The sequence below is a fragment of the Mytilus trossulus genome, chromosome 4 (genome assembly GCF_036588685.1).
Source record: "Mytilus trossulus isolate FHL-02 chromosome 4, PNRI_Mtr1.1.1.hap1, whole genome shotgun sequence".
NCBI classification, from domain to species: domain Eukaryota; kingdom Metazoa; phylum Mollusca; class Bivalvia; order Mytilida; family Mytilidae; genus Mytilus; species Mytilus trossulus.
Window position 1 is genome coordinate 9,954,520 of NC_086376.1, and position 19,857 is coordinate 9,974,376.

The 19,857-nt window shown below is 33.2% G+C and overlaps 2 protein-coding genes across 4 annotated transcripts in view; one reads left to right on the forward strand and one right to left on the reverse strand.

Annotated features, from left to right (window-relative positions):
- Positions 1–8,426, forward strand: part of LOC134714628 (uncharacterized) — a 12,391-nt gene extending 3,965 nt beyond the window's left edge. For all 3 annotated transcript variants that reach the window (XM_063576023.1, XM_063576025.1, XM_063576024.1), the window contains 6 exons: positions 582–908; positions 1,222–1,380; positions 2,578–2,824; positions 3,326–3,522; positions 3,854–3,956; positions 7,693–8,426. In XM_063576023.1, coding sequence (XP_063432093.1) covers positions 582–908; positions 1,222–1,380; positions 2,578–2,824; positions 3,326–3,522; positions 3,854–3,956; positions 7,693–8,287 — 1,628 coding nt within the window. In that variant the 3' untranslated portion in view covers positions 8,288–8,426. The remainder of the gene's footprint in view (positions 1–581; positions 909–1,221; positions 1,381–2,577; positions 2,825–3,325; positions 3,523–3,853; positions 3,957–7,692) is intronic.
- Positions 8,427–8,456: 30 nt separating this feature from the next.
- LOC134714629 (M-phase inducer phosphatase 1-like) lies at positions 8,457–13,990 on the reverse strand. Its single transcript, XM_063576026.1, has 8 exons — positions 13,927–13,990; positions 13,609–13,729; positions 12,654–12,767; positions 11,576–11,725; positions 11,150–11,248; positions 10,434–10,555; positions 10,073–10,184; positions 8,457–9,544 (listed from the first exon to the last, which is right to left on the reverse strand). The coding sequence occupies exons 2-8, from the start codon at positions 13,699–13,701 to the stop codon at positions 9,410–9,412; spliced, it is 825 nt and encodes a 274-aa protein (XP_063432096.1). The 5' UTR covers positions 13,702–13,729; positions 13,927–13,990; the 3' UTR covers positions 8,457–9,409.
- Between the last annotated feature and the right edge of the window lie 5,867 nt (positions 13,991–19,857).

Here is a 19,857-nt window from a genome sequence, read left to right on the forward strand (position 1 = left end):
GCCATACAGTAGGTTTGATTTTTTTATGAGGGGGAGGTGGGGAGTTCATAGGTTTAAATTATTTTCTAGATGCTATCATGGTTTATAATCATTAAAAAAAATATTTCAAAAAAGGATGGCTATAAAGATGTTGTAAAAACAACCGCGAGGATAAGTTTAACAGAAGAAAAAAAACTAAAATAGATTTCAATTCAATATTCATCAAACCATTTTCTGTACAATAACTTCATATCTTTAAGTGCTAGGTGAATAAGCATGCATAACTCTTTATTTCATATTAATCAAATTAATTCTTAAATCGATTCTATTATGATTCAAAATTGCCATTCAATTTCTTATAATCTTTGAAAAAATGTTTGCTCTTTTAAATAGTTAACAGTTTTTACTGTGGCATAATGCTTATCCCTTTCAAAATCTAAACCATTTAAAACTGACGGGTGGTTCCATACAAAGAGTAAACGAAATACGAAGATACCCAACAGAAAAAAAAGAACATTTGAAAGCCGTTTTGATTTGTTTAAAAATTGGACCTTGATTTGATTTATTTTGTTCTTTAACGAATCAGAATTCAATTATTCTAGATTGGATTTATCAACCAGAGCCATCAACAAAGAAAGGCGTTGAGGAATGTGGTACCACTCTCAATCACAGACAGCTATGGAGTAAATATAACGAAAGTCGACCAAAAATGGCTCCAAGTCAGATTGCACCGACACCTCAAGGACCTTTCATTAACTTTATTGGACAACAAAACAGACCAATATTACCCCGCAATGTAATGCCTATTCAACCTGTAACAATGCTACCTCAAGGTAACCAGTTTGTCTGTCCGCCAGGACTACGAATCGTTCAACCAATGCAATATCCCATGTATGGACAGCAATTCCAGCCGAGGAATTTCTTGAATGGTATGTTAATTATATTTACCTGTCCTCTATACAGCAACACGTATTACTATGATCAATTATATATACATCTCAGCAATAACCAGCCATCTTTATATACGCAAGACTGAATATCATATCACATTTTTATTCAACTGTATTTATCATTTAGGGCATTTTATACTAGTAATCATACATAAAAATCAGTTACTAAAATATTTGGGTCTAATCAGTATATATATATGTTACAGGCATTTTCTAGATTTAGGCATTTTGTAACATATACATCCATATAAGACTTGAGATTATTATATATTATTTTTTTATTCATGCTTAGGAAATCAGATTCCTTATCAAGACGTCCCAAGATTACAAACAGCAGGAATACCCGACTACAATGCCGTACAAAATGTCACAATAATACACCCCAAGCCATTTCCAGTTCAAATACCAGCTCCAAGAGGAAGGCCGCCTGTTGTCACTGAAAGACTTAAAGGTATGTTTAGTTAGAATGACTATAGATATCATGATCATCATTTAACATGTATTACTTAAAACAATGACTCGGGAAAGTAAGGTCTAGACCAAAATAACGAAAAGTCAACATTGACCAATAAATCATAAACAAATTCAGTTGCACACTTTCGGATGGACATGGTCATTCATGATTACCTTTTTTTTTAAAATTAGGACATGTGATGTCATTGACAATGAGATAACTATCTATCAGAGACCAAATGAAGCGGATTCAAGCAAATAAAGGTAACCGTACGACCTTCAACAATGAGCATATACCGTATATTCAACGGAAAACGGGCTCGACATGTTAACATATTAAAGAATATATGAAAGAAAAAAATGGGCTGATTTATGCATAACAATAAGCGAAAAACATTTGCACCTGTCCTAAGTCAGGAATCTGATGTACAGTAGTTGTCGTTTGTTTATGTAATATATACGTGTTTCTCGTTTCTCGTTTTGTTTATATAGATTAGACCGTTGGTTTTCCCGTTTGAATGGTTTTACACTAGTAATTTTGGGGCCCTTTATAGCTTGTTGTTCGGTGTGAGCCAAGGCTCCGTGTTGAAGGCCGTACTTTATAACCTATAATGGTTTAATTTTTAAATTGTTATTTGGATGGAGAGTTGTCTCATTGGCACTCACACCACATCTTCCTATATCTATGAAATTAGCAACCAACGACAAACACTGAATTACAAATTCCTGACTTGGAACAGGCATATACATGGAAACTGGTAAAGTTAACCATTAATTTCTCTAAACAAATTATTTTGTATATCACTATAAAATTTTAACAGACGTATACACCTTACAATCATTTTCAGTGGTAAACGAACTTGACTAAGAAATTGAGTTCAAGGACGACAGACATATGCCAGAAACTTCAGACCATGGCATGAGTCATTTGTATTTTAGATGTGGATTATTCAGTTTATCTACCTTATGTTCTGTGCTGCGATATTCTTCGCAGACGAGATAATGTAACAAAAGTTATATACTAGTATATGCGAGGAATACTTGTGACAGTTGTGTTCATGCCCTGTGACAGTGAGCTGAATTACCGATTTTTGGCTATATCGTCTATCAATGAGTATTATTTATTTCTGCATTACATACTACACTAAATAATTCATGCTTTTCTTGCACACATATATCATTTTTATGAATTCAGCTGTCCCAGCAAACTTACAGGCAAAGATTCAAGCTGAAGCAGCAGGGAAAACAGATCATCATCCTATCGTATTGGAAAGCAAAGACTGTAATGCAACGGAAAAGAATGAAAAGACAAATAAAGAATGCAAGAAAGATACACCAGAAACATCTGATAATGGAAACAATGACAAGCCAGTAGAGGATAAGGAGCAAAAGACAAAGAAAGCACAAAGGACACGAAAAAAAGACAATGATAATAAAAAATCGTAAGACATTTGCATGTTAACATTTATACCATATGTGATATACTTAGCAACCATCCTTAGAACTATTCGTTCGACCTATTTTACAGAACTATTCAATTACCATGGAATCGGTTCAATCCCACATCTAGTTTCAATTGGTGTTATTTATATCTTTTGATAAATACTAGCCTATGTATCTCATCTGTCAGTATTTTTTAAAAGGAGTTGTTTTTTCTCACTTATATGCCAAAACGGCAATCTTTTGCAAAATAGTCATGTAGATTTTTCTTTAAATAAATGGATTAGAATGATGATCTTCAATCTACAACCTGTGATTGATGTAGCAGAGTATCATAAGAAGTAACGGATTCTGAAAAAAAAAGTAATCAAAATAGCTTGCAGTGTGTTTATATCCTTTCCCTTAGACAATATGTATATTAGTTAATTGAAATGTTAGTTAAAGAAAACGCATGATTGCACCAAACAACATTGCATTTTGTTTTTAATAAAATATGGTTCTAGATCTTCAAAGAAATCAAAGAAAGCAGACCAAAGTAACACCTTAGACACAGACAAGACTACCGATGATGATTCAGAACTTGCCTCTACCACTCTTCCCGGAAGTACGACACAGCTGAGAGAGGAACATCCAGAAGACTTTTGGCCATTCCCATTCCCACCAGCAGAGCAGGAATCTCACGTGGACGATATGTTTGAGGGTAATAACTTCTTATGAAATTTTATATTTCCAACAATTTTGACAAATGAATGAACGAGCTTGTTATAAAACCAAGAAGATACTGCAACATGAAAGAAATCTAGTTGCAGTCCAATCATTTACAGCTAATTTTAGTACCAGACACATTCCATTGTCATAAAACCGGTTTAAGTAGAATTTATTTCATATCAAGTTATGATTTTTTTTTCAAGCTATTATGGTTTTACTCATTTTGTGATATATTATAATCGGAATAGCAATACGGTTATTAAAGGGTTTTTGTACTGTTGTCTCTGTTTCTATTAATAACAGTACTTTACCTTACCTTTCAGGTCCAATCGATGATACCATAGTAGAAAGAGATCCATATAATACCTACTTCTGTAGAGAGAAGGAAAAGGGAGAAGACGATAAACTAAATGTAGATGTCTCTAGGTAAGAACCTCTTCAGTAGCATAAACATTGTACCTACTTCTTTAGAGAAAAGGAAAAGGGGAAGACGATAAACTACATGTAGATGTCTCTAGGTAAGAACCTCTTCAGTAGCATAAACATTGTACCTACTTCTTTAGAGAAAAGGAAAAGGAGGAAGACGATAAACTAAATGTTGATGTCTCTAGGTAAGAACCTCTTCAGTAGCATAAACATTGTACCTACTTCTTTAGAGAAAAGGAAAAGGGGGAAGACGATAAACTAAATGTTGATGTCTCTATGTAAGAACCTCTTCAGTAGCATATACATTGTACCTACTTCTGTTGAGAAAAAGAAAAGGGGGAAGACGATAAACTTAATGTAGATGTCTCTAGGTAAGAACCTCTTCAGTAGCATATACATTATACCTACTTCTGTAAAGAAAAAGAAAAGGGAGAAGACGATAAACTAAATGTTGATGTCTCTAGGTAAGAACCTCTTCAGTAGCATATACATTATACCTACTTCTGTAGAGAAAAAGAAAAGGGAAAAGACGATAAACTTAATGTAGATGTCTCTAAGTAAGAACCTCTTCAGTAGCATATACATTGTACCTACTTCTGTTGAGAAAAAGAAAAGGGGGAAGACGATAAACTACATGTTGATGTCTCTAGGTAAGAACCTCTTCAGTAGCATAAACATTACCTACTTCTTTAGAGAAAAGGAAAAGGGGGAAGACGATAAACTAAATGTTGATGTCTCTAGGTAAGAACCTCTTCAGTAGCATAAACATTGTACCTACTTCTTTAGAGAAAAGGAAAAGGGGGAAGACGATAAACTAAACGTTGATGTCTCTGGGTAAGAACCTCTTCAGTAGCATATACATTGTACCTACTTCTGTTGAGAAAAAGAAAAGGGGGAAGACGATAAACTTAATGTAGATGTCTCTAGGTAAGAACCTCTTCAGTAGCATAAACATTGTACCTACTTCTTTAGAGAAAAAGAAAAGGGAGAAGACGATAAACTACATGTTGATGTCTCTAGGTAAGAACCTCTTCAGTAGCATATTCATTGTACCTACTTCTGTTGAGAAAAGGAAAAAGGGGAAGACGATAAACTAAATGTTGATGTCTCTAGGTAAGAACCTCTTCAGTAGCATAAACATTGTACCTACTTCTTTAGAGAAAAAGAAAAGGGAGAAGACGATAAACTACATGTTGATGTCTCTAGGTAAGAACCTCTTCAGTAGCATATTTATTGTACCTACTTCTGTTGAGAAAAGGAAATAGGAGAAGACGATAAACTATATGTAGATGTCTCTAGGTAAGAACCTCTTCAGTAGCATAAACATTGTACCTACTTCTTTAGAGAAAAAGAAAAGGGAGAAGACGATAAACTAAATGTTGATGTCTCTAGGTAAGAACCTCTTCAGTAGCATAAACATTGTACCTACTTCTTTAGAGAAAAAGGAAAGGGGGAAGACGATAAACTAAATGTTGATGTCTCTAGGTAAGAACCTCTTCAGTAGCATATACATTGTACCTACTTCTGTTGAGAAAAAGAAAAGGGGGAAGACGATAAACTTAATGTAGATGTCTCTAGGTAAGAACCTCTTCAGTAGCATATACATTATACCTACTTCTGTAAAGAAAAAGAAAAGGGAGAAGACGATAAACTAAATGTTGATGTCTCTAGGTAAGAACCTCTTCAGTAGCATATACATTATACCTACTTCTGTAGAGAAAAAGAAAAGGGAGAAGACGATAAACTTAATGTAGATGTCTCTAGGTAAGAACCTCTTCAGTAGCATATACATTGTACCTACTTCTGTTGAGAAAAAGAAAAGGGGGAAGACGATAAACTACATGTTGATGTCTCTAGGTAAGAACCTCTTCAGTAGCATAAACATTACCTACTTCTTTAGAGAAAATGAAAAGGGGGAAGACGATAAACTAAATGTTGATGTCTCTAGGTTAGAACCTCTTCAGTAGCATAAACATTGTACCTACTTCTTTAGAGAAAAGGAAAAGGGGGAAGACGATAAACTAAACGTTGATGTCTCTAGGTAAGAACTTCTTCAGTAGCATATACATTGTACCTACTTCTGTTGAGAAAAAGAAAAGGGGGAAGACGATAAACTTAATGTAGATGTCTCTAGGTAAGAACCTCTTCAGTAGCATACACATTGTACCTACTTCTTTAGAGAAAAAGAAAAGGGAGAAGACGATAAACTACATGTTGATGTCTCTAGGTAAGAACCTCTTCAGTAGCATATTCATTGTACCTACTTCTGTTGAGAAAAGGAAAAGGGGGAAGACGATAAACTAAGTGATGATGTCTCTAGGTAAGAACCTCTTTAGTAGCATAAACATTGTACCTACTTCTTTAGAGAAAAAGAAAAGGGAGAAGACGATAAACTACATGTTGATGTCTCTAGGTAAGAACCTCTTCAGTAGCATATTTATTGTACCTACTTCTGTTGAGAAAAGGAAATAGGAGAAGACGATAAACTACATGTTGATGTCTCTAGGTAAGAACCTCTTCAGTAGAATATACATTGTACCTACTTCTGTTGAGAAAAGGAAAAGGGGGAAGACGATAAACTAAATGTAGATGTCTCTAGGTAAGAACCTCTTCAGTAGCATATTCATTGTACCTACTTCTGTTGAGAAAAAAAAAGGGGGGAAGACGATAAACTAAATGTTCAGGTCTCTTTGTAAGAACCTTTACAGTAACTTATACATTGTAGATGCAAACAGGGGTAATTTTACTTTCTTAAAAAATAACCAAATAAATACAATACTATTACATAGCTATTTGAACAGAGTCTAGACCAATCATAACGTTTTCATTTACGATTTAAAAAGTATTACCTAGATTTGATTAGATTGTATTGAGATTTATTTTGACCAAATTTTAACAGTCCGAAATGTTGTTGTTATATAACTTTTTAATAAACCAACTTTTGATATTTGAACATTTTCCTAGAGTTTTGAAGTTGTTTATAAATCTTTTTGTAAAAGTTATTTTTTACTAAGTGGATATGTGCACTAATTTTGTCTTCATATCCATCAATACTTTGTGGTATCCTCATAGAAAAAGAAATTTGTCAGCACAAAGTCTACTAAAATTATAGAAGGAAACCAGCATATATAGATATAGGAAGTTGTGGTGTTAGTGCCAATGAGACATCTCTCCATTCAAATGACAATTCAAAAAAGTAAACCATTATAGGTCAATGTACGGCCTTAAACACAGAGCCTTGGCTCACACCGAACAAGCTATAAAAGGCCCCAAAATCACTAACGTGAAACCATTCAAACGGGAAAGAAAACGAGAAACGAAACACGTATAAATTACATAAACAAACGACAACTACTGTACATCAGATTCCTGACATAGGACAGGTGAAACATTTGCAGCGGCATTAAACTTTTTAATGGTATCAAACCTTCTCCCTTTTTCTGAAACAATAGCATAACATCACAACATAGAAAAACACACGATAAAACATCAATTGGCAGGCTTAACTAAGTCAAAAAACGTAAATTAATACACTATGACCGAATAAATTTGATCTGCGATATCTGAATGCAAATGCACAGTTAATAAAATATTAGGGACAAACATTCAAGGCCAAAAATATGTATTTTTGTAAAAAAAAAAAAAAAAATGTATCTATTAGTTCTGGTAATGAAACTAATTTCAAATGCAAATAGTATGGTGTCTTCTTTTGATTCAACACTTCTATATTTTTCAGCTGGCAACAATACTTAAGACATGACCAGCAACAAAAACCTTCGGAACAATCAGAGAAGCTTGACACGTTTTTTGTTGAAGAGAAAGCTGAGATTGTTAACTGTCCTAGTGACTTTGATATTTGTCCGATACCTGTGGCTTTGACTCTCACAAGGCAGGAAGACGACAACAGACAAAATGATAAAATGGATACCAGTTTTGGTAACAGTATAACAAATGCCATCAACGTTCTTGGAGGACACGAAAACGAGGAACGTTATGAAAGCAATTCTGCCATTGAAATAGATTCCGAAAATAGCAGCTCCGACTCAGACATCAGTTCAAAAAATATGGTGATAGATTGTAATGATCATTCTGATAGTTATGTAAACCATAATGCAATCTCTGGGAGACAAGTCACCGCACCAATGGATACACGACCCCTTAAAAAGCGTACTAATCGGTATATACATAATATGGAGGATAGCAATGGGACATTAGGTGAACAGCAAATCTCACGAGACCAATCGAAATCTCATTCCAATGCAGGGAAATACATTTCTATTCAAATTGACGATTGTCTATCACAGTTAAGAAAACCCATTGGCACTTCGTAATCAGCTAAGTTTGTTCTATATGGTTGATATGCGTTTTGATGTTTGCATTCAAATGGTAAAATTGGACTATTTTGAAAGACTATTGTTAAACTGGGGATCATAACAAGATCTTTTTTATAAAGTTTTCTATTGAAATTGATCATCTTTTATTTTAATCTATTGCGTCTGGCAGTTGCATATGGAACACATAATTCATGATCAAGATGGTCAGGGAACTTATCATAACAAGAGTATGTTTAGTCCACTTCAAACTGTATAGTATGTACATTCTTAAATTTGCAATACATGCAGATCTTCCGTTTTAAACACCTTTGCAGTTAAGTGTCAGGATGACATTGATCTTTGTTGGATATTTTTATTCTTTTGTAATGTAATTTTTAGGATAAATGAAATACTAGTATTGTGAAAAGTTTAAGGCTGTGAAAGGGGTTTGAAAACAATTTTATCTCGAAATTTCGATATTTATATAATAAAACATGATAAAGTTTACTTGAGCATGAAAAGTGTAAAAAGGAACATGTCTGATTTCATGATGGAAGAACTGTATTATCATATAAAAGTTCTAGTTCATAACTTTTGTTTCATAACTGAAACTTCTAAATTTGTGCTGTCATTCTATTAAATAAGCTCGTTTTCTTGTCTTTAAAAGTTTTTTTATCGAACTCCTTATTATAGACTGGTTTTCAGCAACCTCGGATTTGGCGATTCGTGTCGTAACTTTCTTGTTCCCTAGATATATCTTTAACTTGAGAAGCTGATTTTTACATTCTCATAATATCCTTACTGAAGAATAAACCATCATATTTGATAGCAAATGAATATGATGATAATGACCAATCACTAATTAGTGACACTGCTATCATTTGGTTTAAAGTTCAGGTGAACGAACTTTTGGAACACTGATTTGCCTTTTTTGGTTCGTGGTTCAGGTGAACGAACTTTAGTGGTAATGCTTTCATTTGGTTTGCAGTTCAGGTGAACGAACTTTTGGAACACTGATTTGTTGCACTAAATGCCTTTTTTGGTTCGTGGTTCAGGTGAACGAACTTTAGTGGCGATGCTTTCATTTGGTTTGAAGTTCAGGTGAGCGAACTTTTGGATCACTTGGTTGTATAAAGGTCATCAGGAATACAGACAGAAAGGTATTTTCTTTTTCTCTCCAGCAGTCCACGATTTAGATTTAGACCGAAATCGTTTGATGTCATCCACATGGTCTTTGTGTAGCATGGGGACATAGTCAACTGGTTCACATAGTTCCTGAAACATTTAAAAAAAATGTAGCTCATACAAACAGAAGTGCCATAAATCGTACTTATTTAGAAAGAAAGAGCTGATGGGTATGCTACCCTTTACAATTAACTCTCAGTTAAAATAGTAACTGAGTGTAATATGTATTGATTGCTATCACTAGCAAAATACACTTGTAGGACATATGGAAGTTTTTAACAACCTTGACTGGCTATACAGCCCTTGCACGGTCGGTACTAGTAGGACTACAGTATCATTACTGACTTGGAAAAAGCACTTTGAAAATGATATTCACGTTCATAATTACAACATGTCTTTAACACATTTAGAAATTGCATATTGTGTTCTTGAAATAAACCCAGTTAACTGTTTAATCACACAAGATACCGAGATAAATTGACAGATTGAACTAAAATATAGTTATAAAAACAATTGCAAAGAGTAACGTAACTTCATGTAGTTTCAAAAATGACAATAATATGAAAGTATACTTGAATACGATTCATATGTTGCACGTAGATAAAATATGATTATTACCTTATGGTTTTGGTAGAACTGTTTGTAGCCTCCCTCTAAAATGTACATTTCAGGAAAGGTTAAGAGCGGGTAGCTATTTCGTTGACGGTCTATATTACGGAGAAATCGGCAACTGTTGAAGAAGAAAAAATACAGTTGTAGTATTGTCATTGCTTTGACAAAGTTGGAACATTTTCGTGAATATTGAAGACAAAGTTTTACTTTTGAATCTAAAGTTAAAAATCGATCAAAACTACGGGTAATAGTTAATGTTAAATGGTTAGTGAAAATGTGAAACCTGAAACAATACATGCCAAACGATATACACAACGTATACCAGTATACGATGTCAAATATTCGTATGACAACAGTGTGCACTTACAGCTTGGGTCCTCTTTCTGATGAAAACTCGCAATGAAAAATGAGCACTTGTCTTTTCGTTACGTCACAATTATCTTCTAGGAATTCTATTATTCCATTTTTTGTATAAATATTTTCTGCATTCTACAAAGAAGAAAAACAACCAATTTACTTAAAGGAGTATCTATCTAATGGACTTCTTTGTATAATATACTTTACTGATATCTGTATACTGAAGCAATTAAAACAATCTAATAAGTGGTCATTCTTCCTGTCATATTCTAATATATATTTTTCCTTTCTATACCTCAAGCAAAACATGTTCTCTGGCCTTTGTTAGTCTTGTATTATTTAAATTTTAGTTTCTTGTGTACAATTTGGAAATTAGTATGGCGTTCATTATCACTGAACTAGTATATATTTGTTTAGGGGCCAGCTGAAGGACGCCTCCGGGTGCGGGAATTTCTCGCTACATTGAAGACCTGTTGGTGACCTTCTGCTGTTGTGTTTTTTTATTTTGGTCGGGTTGTTGTCTCTTTGACACATTCCCCATTTCCATTCTCAATTTCATTTTAATTTTATACCGAAATTTTGGTACAGGGATATATTCAATTACATAGATAAAACATTTCGTTTGTCCACATATATATAATGTACCATTAAACTATATATTTGAATGGTACTGTTTTATGCCACAGAGGCTTAGAATGCTATACATATGGATATCCTTGTACTGACCTTGATATGCCCACCTTCATATTCATAGGGGTACCTGCAGTCAATGATACGATAACGGGATATAACGTCATCATAACTACCATTTATAACGCTTGACATCTGAAAAATAAAATTAAGATTAACAGTCTACAGTTTTAGTATGTTCAACAATAGAATTGACTTGTGGTCAATATAGATAGGTCTTTACAGAAAAATCTGCCGTTTTCATTGTCTGCAATATCAAGTTTAAAATGCAGTGCCCTGTCTAGCAATTGTTGAAAGATAGATTTATATAGAATAGGTGAAAAACATCATTGAAATTGATTGATTGATTAGTGTTTTCTTATTGTACAATGGCAAATATTTCATTTTAGTTCATTACGAACATCATTGAGGCTATTTGCCACAATAGGAAGTTTGAGCAGGGTTGAATTTACACAAACTTACAGTATCATGCGAGATAGTCTTTAGGTCAGGGTTTTTTCCTGTCATTGCACGAAGGGCATACCGTCGACTCCCGTCTCCTATCATATCATTGTCGCCTGATATGTCATTTACAACTATCTCCGGTTCAATAATCTGATCACAAATCATATCCTGAAAAAAAAAAAACTAAACATTAGTAAAAGATGGCGAAAGATAACAAAAGGACAGTCAAACTCAAAATTGAAAACAAACTGACAACGTCATGGCTAAAAATTAAATCGACAAACAGGCAAACAATAGTACACATGACACAACATAGAAAACTAAAAAATAAACAACAAGAACCTCCGATATCAGGTGTTCTGGAAGGGTAATCAGATCCTGCTCCACATGTGATACCCGTCGTGTTGTTAATGTGATATCAAATACGGCAAATAGTCTAATTCGGTAGGTCACATTCATGAAATGGAAGGGGATTGTAGTTACGACGTAAGGAACATATCCGATATTATTTGTGAAACGGTTATTGCATAACGGTCAACCAACTCGTGATGGCGTCCGTAAAATTTACGAAGGGATGATTTCAACTTATCCATTTGAAACTCTTGGTTTAATAGCTTCCTTGTGAGCAGCAACCCTCTATCAAGAAAATCATGATAGGGCATCTCGTATCAATTGGAGATATATACCCCGTATGCAGGTGCTGCTGGAATGTTGCTTCTTAGAAATGGAAAGTTCACAATTGGAAAACTGAAATCATCTCTTGTGTCGTAAAGTTTTGTTTTCAACCGACCCTCATTGCCAATTTCTAGATGTAAGTCAAGATATGAGGCCGATTTAACTGTCTCTGCATGTAGTATCTTTTATCTCTAGTGTAATGGGATAGATGCGTTCATGCACATACTCACATAATTTTAATGCAGGAATTTGAAGAGGAAAATAATAATTGTAAACAAACATGTACATCAAAGAAATATAAATTCATGATAAAAGAAGTTGTTTTAATATCTAATCAATTTCTTTTCAACTTCGAAAAAAATTTGTACATATGGACACATATTACTAGTAATAGAAATAATTTTAGACAGTTTTTACATACCCCGAACGACAAAGATTGTTTAAATCTTTTGACAGGATGAAGTCGTGAAGGACTACCAAGATTTGACATAAACGGAGATCGTTTTGTTTTTCTGTAAAAACTATCATTCTTGTCCTGGAAAATGACGTAAATACATGATTGATTTGCAGTGAAGTCAGTCGACATACTAATAAAATGGAGACTATAAAAAAAACTAGATTCTCCAACGTAATTGATGTCTACAAATATCTTATATCATGTGACGCTTGATGAATCACTTGGGATATGCACATATAGAATATGACTGGGTTAAATATGTTACTGTACGCATATGCGCAACCCTCAACCTAAGCTGAGTCATAAGTGCAACTGCACAACATACGCACTTACTCAAAATATCAGACGAAAAGAAGCTTGACTTCTCAGATCGATACCAAGCATATAACAAGTAACAAAATACTAAACTACAAAGTACTGATTTGAGAGTACTCGCAGTTATACTGCAAATGAAAAAAATCATGCATCGAAGACAAAATATTAGTTAGTACACATCCGATGGATTTTGTATAGAGGCGTCATGAAATTCTATGAAAACATGCCACTGCCCAATTCCAAATGAATTGATAACAAAAACAATGTTAGAAGCGATAAAAACAATATGCAGAGATCGTTGGCTGCTAACTTCACAAAAATGTTCTTATAAAGTTATTTTAGAATAAGTTAATTCAAATGACCGATAAGCTTACATGTATCGAAACTTTTCTATGAAGTCTACAAATAAATTTATAAATGGTTAAGCAAATAAATATTTTCTTCACAAGACAAAATTCTTGTGCGTCATCGAAATTTAACTTTTTCATGTAGGTATGCAAAGTTATCGAGGAAAGGAATTTTTTTCTTATAATTTAAAAAAATAATCTAAACAGAACTGAGAAAGTCTGTGTTAACAGTTGTGTTCCGTTTGAGTATGCGTTACCTTTTGAAGAAAGTCAGGTGGAGAGATTAAATCTGTTATATCATCTTCTTCATAATCCATTGCTCGACTGGGTAATTCACATAAAACAGACATATTTCTTTCATAGGAATTACCGTGAATGCTGAAAAAAGGAAATCAGGTATAATGGTTTTGATTGGGTCCCATAAAAAAAACATGTGGTAGATAATTTACATGCAGAAGAACTCTGGAAACAAATAATTGAAGTGATATCTAAACTAGTTAAAATACGAAAAAAACTTATACACTTTATCAATATAAGAATAAGTTAACATGAATAGAAAACTATATATGCCTTACCATCTATTTGGCAAATCAAATGTTAGTAAATTTGAAGAGGTTTGAGTTTTTATCTTTATATATATAAGCGTTCTAAAAAAAATGTCCAATAATAACGGACCAATTATCAATTTCTCACCTTTTAACAATTTTTCTCACCTTGTTACAAGATTTTTGCCTTATCATAACACCTTGAGCCACAAACAGTTTACCGAGTATACGAGCCGAGTGAGCAGACGTGTAAACTGCTTTTAGCTGTGACACACGCGGATCGTCATTGCTTATATTCAGCCAACAGCCATTTTGTAAGATCTGACACCAAGCAACACATCAGCATAATCGTTTTCATTGTTTTGACTCATTTTTGAATTGTTATTATGTAGATTAATTACAATTATCATAAACGTGTCTTATATGTCTATAGGGCTTTAAATAAAAATACATATTACAGAAATAATCAAATCAAAGAGTTAGGCAGTGGCTATTTGACCGGCTCCGGCTAAATATATATAGCAAATTTGCTATTTGACCGGCACCGGCAGCATAGTAAATTTGCTATTTAGCCAGCACTGAATAAAACTGTTCATTAATGTGATTAGCAGCGAAGAAAAAAGCTTAATAATAATTAAAATTCATTTTATCACAATATAAAGCATTATAAATATAGTACAATAAAAAAAAATATTGAAGATGTTCATAACTAAAAAATTTATAACTTTATAATATCAATTAAATGCATGAAAACAAATTTGTTTATATACATTACTAAATATATGTCTTTTTCTAAAATATTTTAAACCTATGATACATCATTACTCTATATTACCAAATTTTGCTGAACACTTTCTGATTGCCTTAAATTCTGTGCGAACAGAACGAGACCTCAAGACAAGTGGTATATTTCATAAGAGAACTCTGTTTCAGCATTCTCGAATGATTTACCTGAATATAAATATCAAGATTTGTGACACCATATGCTTGGACATATATCCTGAAACAGTTTTCACTACGGTCTGAAGTAAAACTGAAGCAGAAAGAGAGCAGTGATAGAGAGATTATATGGACCACTACAACAAACAGTCATCGGTCTTCCAAAAAAGAGGACCCGAAAAGCAATTGCGGATCAATTCACATAAGAAAAGTTCCAAAGAAATCGGATTTCTTTTATAAGACGGTTTGTTGGAAGCGATTTAGCAAAAAAATGCTGCTGATAGCAACATTTTAATAACCGAGGAACAAATTGAAGCAAGACCTGTCTTGTTTGGACTCAATTGTAAACCGTTTAATTGATTTAATCAAAAAGTATTGTCAAAAAGATGCATGGGTCTATTTTAAAGAGCGTTTATAAAGAGAAATAACAGAACCCTATGCACACATGATACAGATTCAAAGGAAGCAAGTGTAATGTGTAGTTCCTGTGTGGAGTGGCAACATTTATCTTGTGCTAGATTAAAACAACTTTCAAAGGCAAAGAACTGGTTTTGTAGCAATTGCAAATGTTAAATCATGTGTCCTTTTCAAATCGTAGCAAACAACTTTTAATATTGTCTTTTTTAGGATGTACGTAGTTTTACATAACACTATATTTATAGCATGGCAAGATATTAAAACGGCATAGATTTTACACAGATTTGGACATCAACCTTTTTATAAATATTTTTGAAAAGAATATATATTTAAAAATGTATATACAAATGTGTTTTCATGCTTTTAATTAATATTATAAAGTTATAAATTATTTATTTATGAACATCTTCAATATTGTTTTTGTTAATGTTCTCAGTGTATTTCTAATGCTTGATATCGTGAAAAATGATTTTAAATTACTATTAAAAGCTTTTTATTCTCTGCTAATCATATCAATGAACAGTTTTATTTAGTGCCAGCTAAATAGCAAATTTGCTATTTTGCCTGTGCCGGTCAAATAGCCACTGCCAAAGAGTTAACATTGTAAAAAACTTTCAATTTTAGTTAAGTACGGTAAGAGACGGTTAATACGGAACTATTTTAATAGTGAATATAAAAGTGAAGGTTGTTATTCAACACTGACTAATATAATGTAGGAATAGTATCACTAAATTTACCATTTTAAAGATTTTATTACATATCACACTTGTTTTTCGTTGATTGTTTTAAAAATTGTGATTTCTCGTTTAAATTGTGCTGCATTTGCTAATTCGGGACTTTTATAACTCGCTATATTGACAAGACTAGTATTGTTTTTTTCCTGTTTTTGAAGGCCGAAAGATGACCAAAAGTTGCTAGATCATTCGTCATTTGGTTTCTTTTGAGAGTTTTCTCGTTAACTTCGCACCACATTTTCTAATTTTTAACGCATTTGCAGGTCCAACAACAGATATTCTTAACCCCTGCTGACTGCCATGGCCCATGCAAAATAAAAGGATCACAAAATTGATCTTAATAATTAATTTAATTTTCAACTGAAAACAATAAATTTGCGAAAAAGATGGTATACTACATAGATCAGGTACAAAAAGTACATATCCAGATTTCGACAATTCATTTCACTTCGGTGAAGTTGGGAATCGAAACGGTATTTTCTATGAATTTGAATGTCCCTTTGGTATTTTTTGCCCCTTTTAATATGCCCATATGTCATTGCTATAATCGCCATTGTTAATCAAATGACAATTGGGGAGAGCTGTTTTTCCTCTTCAAATGTTTGTACAACTGTTTTATCTCCATGAATCTTGGTTCTCCAAAGATAATTTCTGTGATATTTTCTCAAAAAGAGTCTTTCCTATTTTTCCTCGAGTCATCTGAATTTAACGCAGAAAGCAGGTTGCAATACAAGGTATCACGGCCGACACTCGGCTAACCGAGAGATATGTCGGTTAATCTATATTGAGTATGCGGCTATATCGGCGGTGGGTCTGTTAATCGGGTTGGCTAAAGTCTGTTAATCAGGTGTTATCGTGAAATTCAGTACAAGGTCAGCATGTTTCATTGTATAACTTTTTAATTATATTTATATCATAAAAACTATTCATGTCTGACAAGATGATTTGGAGTACTGAATCCAGTGGTGTAATTATTTTTTTTCTAGCTTCAATAAACGATCTATAAAATGAAAAGGCGAGTTACTCATCAGTAAATTTATACACATTTTACACACACAAAATGTACACAATAATGACAAGTTGGTTGAGTTTACTTGCATGCAATCTTTTAAACATCGAAAAAAGACTGGCATTATGTTTGTTTACCATATTAACATCAATATGTGAAAAATCTACACGAAAAACTGTATTTTGGTGACATAAATCAATTTTTAATAAAAATATGGTCTGTTAATGGGTCGGATGTATAAAACTCGGTCTGTTAATTGGTCTGTTAAGAGTTCTGAATGACATTACAAGTATAATTTAATTGTTATATGGGGTGTTATCTGAATAAAGAGATGGGCCCAATATTAGTGGCTAGAAAAAATGGAAACAACACATGAACAATGAAACATAAGTTTAGACAATGGAATCTGAAAATTGATAAAAATGATTTTAAAAAGTGTAAGATCAGAGTAATATTAATTTCATCAAAGAATGGTCGCATATATCATGTGGATTCTGTTTTATTGATATGAATGGCACCAATTTGTCATTTACATAGTTAACAAGTACATAAATCAGAGATAAACTTCGTAATGTTTTGATTTTTTTTATCAAATGAACTTAAATATGTTTATAATGCAAACAAATATAGACAAACCTTTCAACATCAACCTTTCTCTACACCACCTTGAAGGTCACTCGATAGAAAAACAAGCACGTTTGCGGAAGTCCTGTGAGTCGGCTAAATGACTTACGATATCATTGGAATACATCATTACTCGAAAAATTAAATTAATATTATGCATTTATTGTGATTTACAGGAATATAAAATTGTCTTGTTGTTACACATTAAATCAGCACCCAACACTAATATAAAAAAAAACTTACTAATGTCTATTTCTTGTTTAGAACCACGGTTTAGAACTTGGTTCAGACATTTCTTTAGGCGGCAGAAAATGAGAATGATGACTCGGTACAAAGGAAAATACATACTGGAAATAAACTCCACATAGATAACAGGATTGAAATTTGATATTTGCGCCTAATATTTACGCCAGACACGCGTTTCGGCTACGAAAAACTCATCAGTGACGCTAAAAAAGTGTTTAAAAGGCCAAAAACATGTTGAAAAGCATCGAGGAAATACAACTAATACCGGCGTCTCACATCAGCGTATAGCTCCGGCGTGTTAAAATTCATTTACGCTGCCAATATGCTTTAAGCGTGAATTGGGCGTACTAGATGCGTACCTAAGTCTAAACGTTTATCCGGCGTTCAAGAAACGTATGTTGGCGTATGTTGTGTGTGTTTTAAGCTGCATAAAAATTTCCTCGGGTTGTAGCATTCATCAAGCGTATTTACTTTCCTTCAGTGGCTAGAGGTATCGGGGGAGGGTTGATATCTCATAAACATGTTCATCCCCTCCGCAATTTTGCGCCTGTCCCAAGTCAGGAGCCTCTGGCCTTTGTTAGTCTTATATGATTTTTAATTTTAGTTTCTTGTGTATAATTCGGAGTTTATTATGACGTCCATTATCACTGTACTAGTATGCCTACGGGTGCGGGAGTTTCTCTCTACATTGAAGACCCATTGGTGGCCTTTGTCTGTTGCCTGTTCTTTGGTCGGGTTGTAGTCGCTTTGACACATTCCCCATTTCCTTTCTCAAATTTTACCTTTGTATTTCGACGTACTTCAAACTTATGCAACGCGCTTTGGACGATTGCTCAGCGTTCCTATGGCATGCAACTATCATAACAGGAAAAAGATTGATATTTGTGTACTCCATATATTATAACAAATGTATTTGACTCATTACAACGATGTAAATGGTATATGGATTGTGTGTATATTGTGAAATTAGCCGTTGTGTATGTTCCCGACGGACTCTCAACAGACGAACTACATCTGTGAGAGCTGGTTCTGGGTTTTTAAATGATGTGGGGAAAACTAGCTGTGACAATGCCAAGGATGGTACATGGCATTGCTGCCGATATAGAGACAGGCCGGGATCGACTGACACCTAGAATATCAAGAAACTCGCTATTTATTCAATAAACATAACATCAAAGAAATTACAATATAATTTCAAAGTACACATTTTGAAGTCAAAATAAGTTGAAAACAATAATAAAATACTACAAACAATTTCAATTCAATACCAAATAATAACAAAAATACTTACTGTTAAAATAAACATCTGAATTAAAATATTAGTTACTTGTAAGCTTTATTTATTTGTTCAAAATAAGATTAAAAGAAAAATAGTTTTAAACCTTTTAATGAATTGCAGAGACATTTTTTTAAAAATAAAAGTGCTCTTTCTATAAGGATACTGTTGCACCGTATTGTAATTTTTTCGTCATAAGTACATCTCATTGTTTTCAATGTGAAAATATAAATTCTAGGTAGTAAGACTATTGTCGTGGCTAAATAACTCTTTAACTGACATGATTTAAATTGTCCAACCCATTAACAGACTGTACTCCCCTAATATTCATTAAAATGTGGTATAACTCAACTTATTTAACAATTATGAAATATTTATCAATGACAATTGATCTTTTAGAACCAAAGTACTACTTTGTGTCCTTTAAATCATATCTTAAAATGGTTTTTGGCCTTTTATCTAAAATATTGCTATGCGTACAAGCATAAAAACCACATACTTGCACGACGCCTTTTCGTTTTACTTAAAATTGCGTAGGCTATGCATTTTTTTTAATGGTGGAAAATGTTCTATGATAAATATCATTTTGTCAGACACTTTTCTTTTTTTGATGTGATTCTCATAATGTGCCAAAAAATCTGTATATTTAACAGAGTTTAACATTAAATTGTGAGTTTTACTCTGAACAGACTTTAGCCAACCCGATTAACAGACCC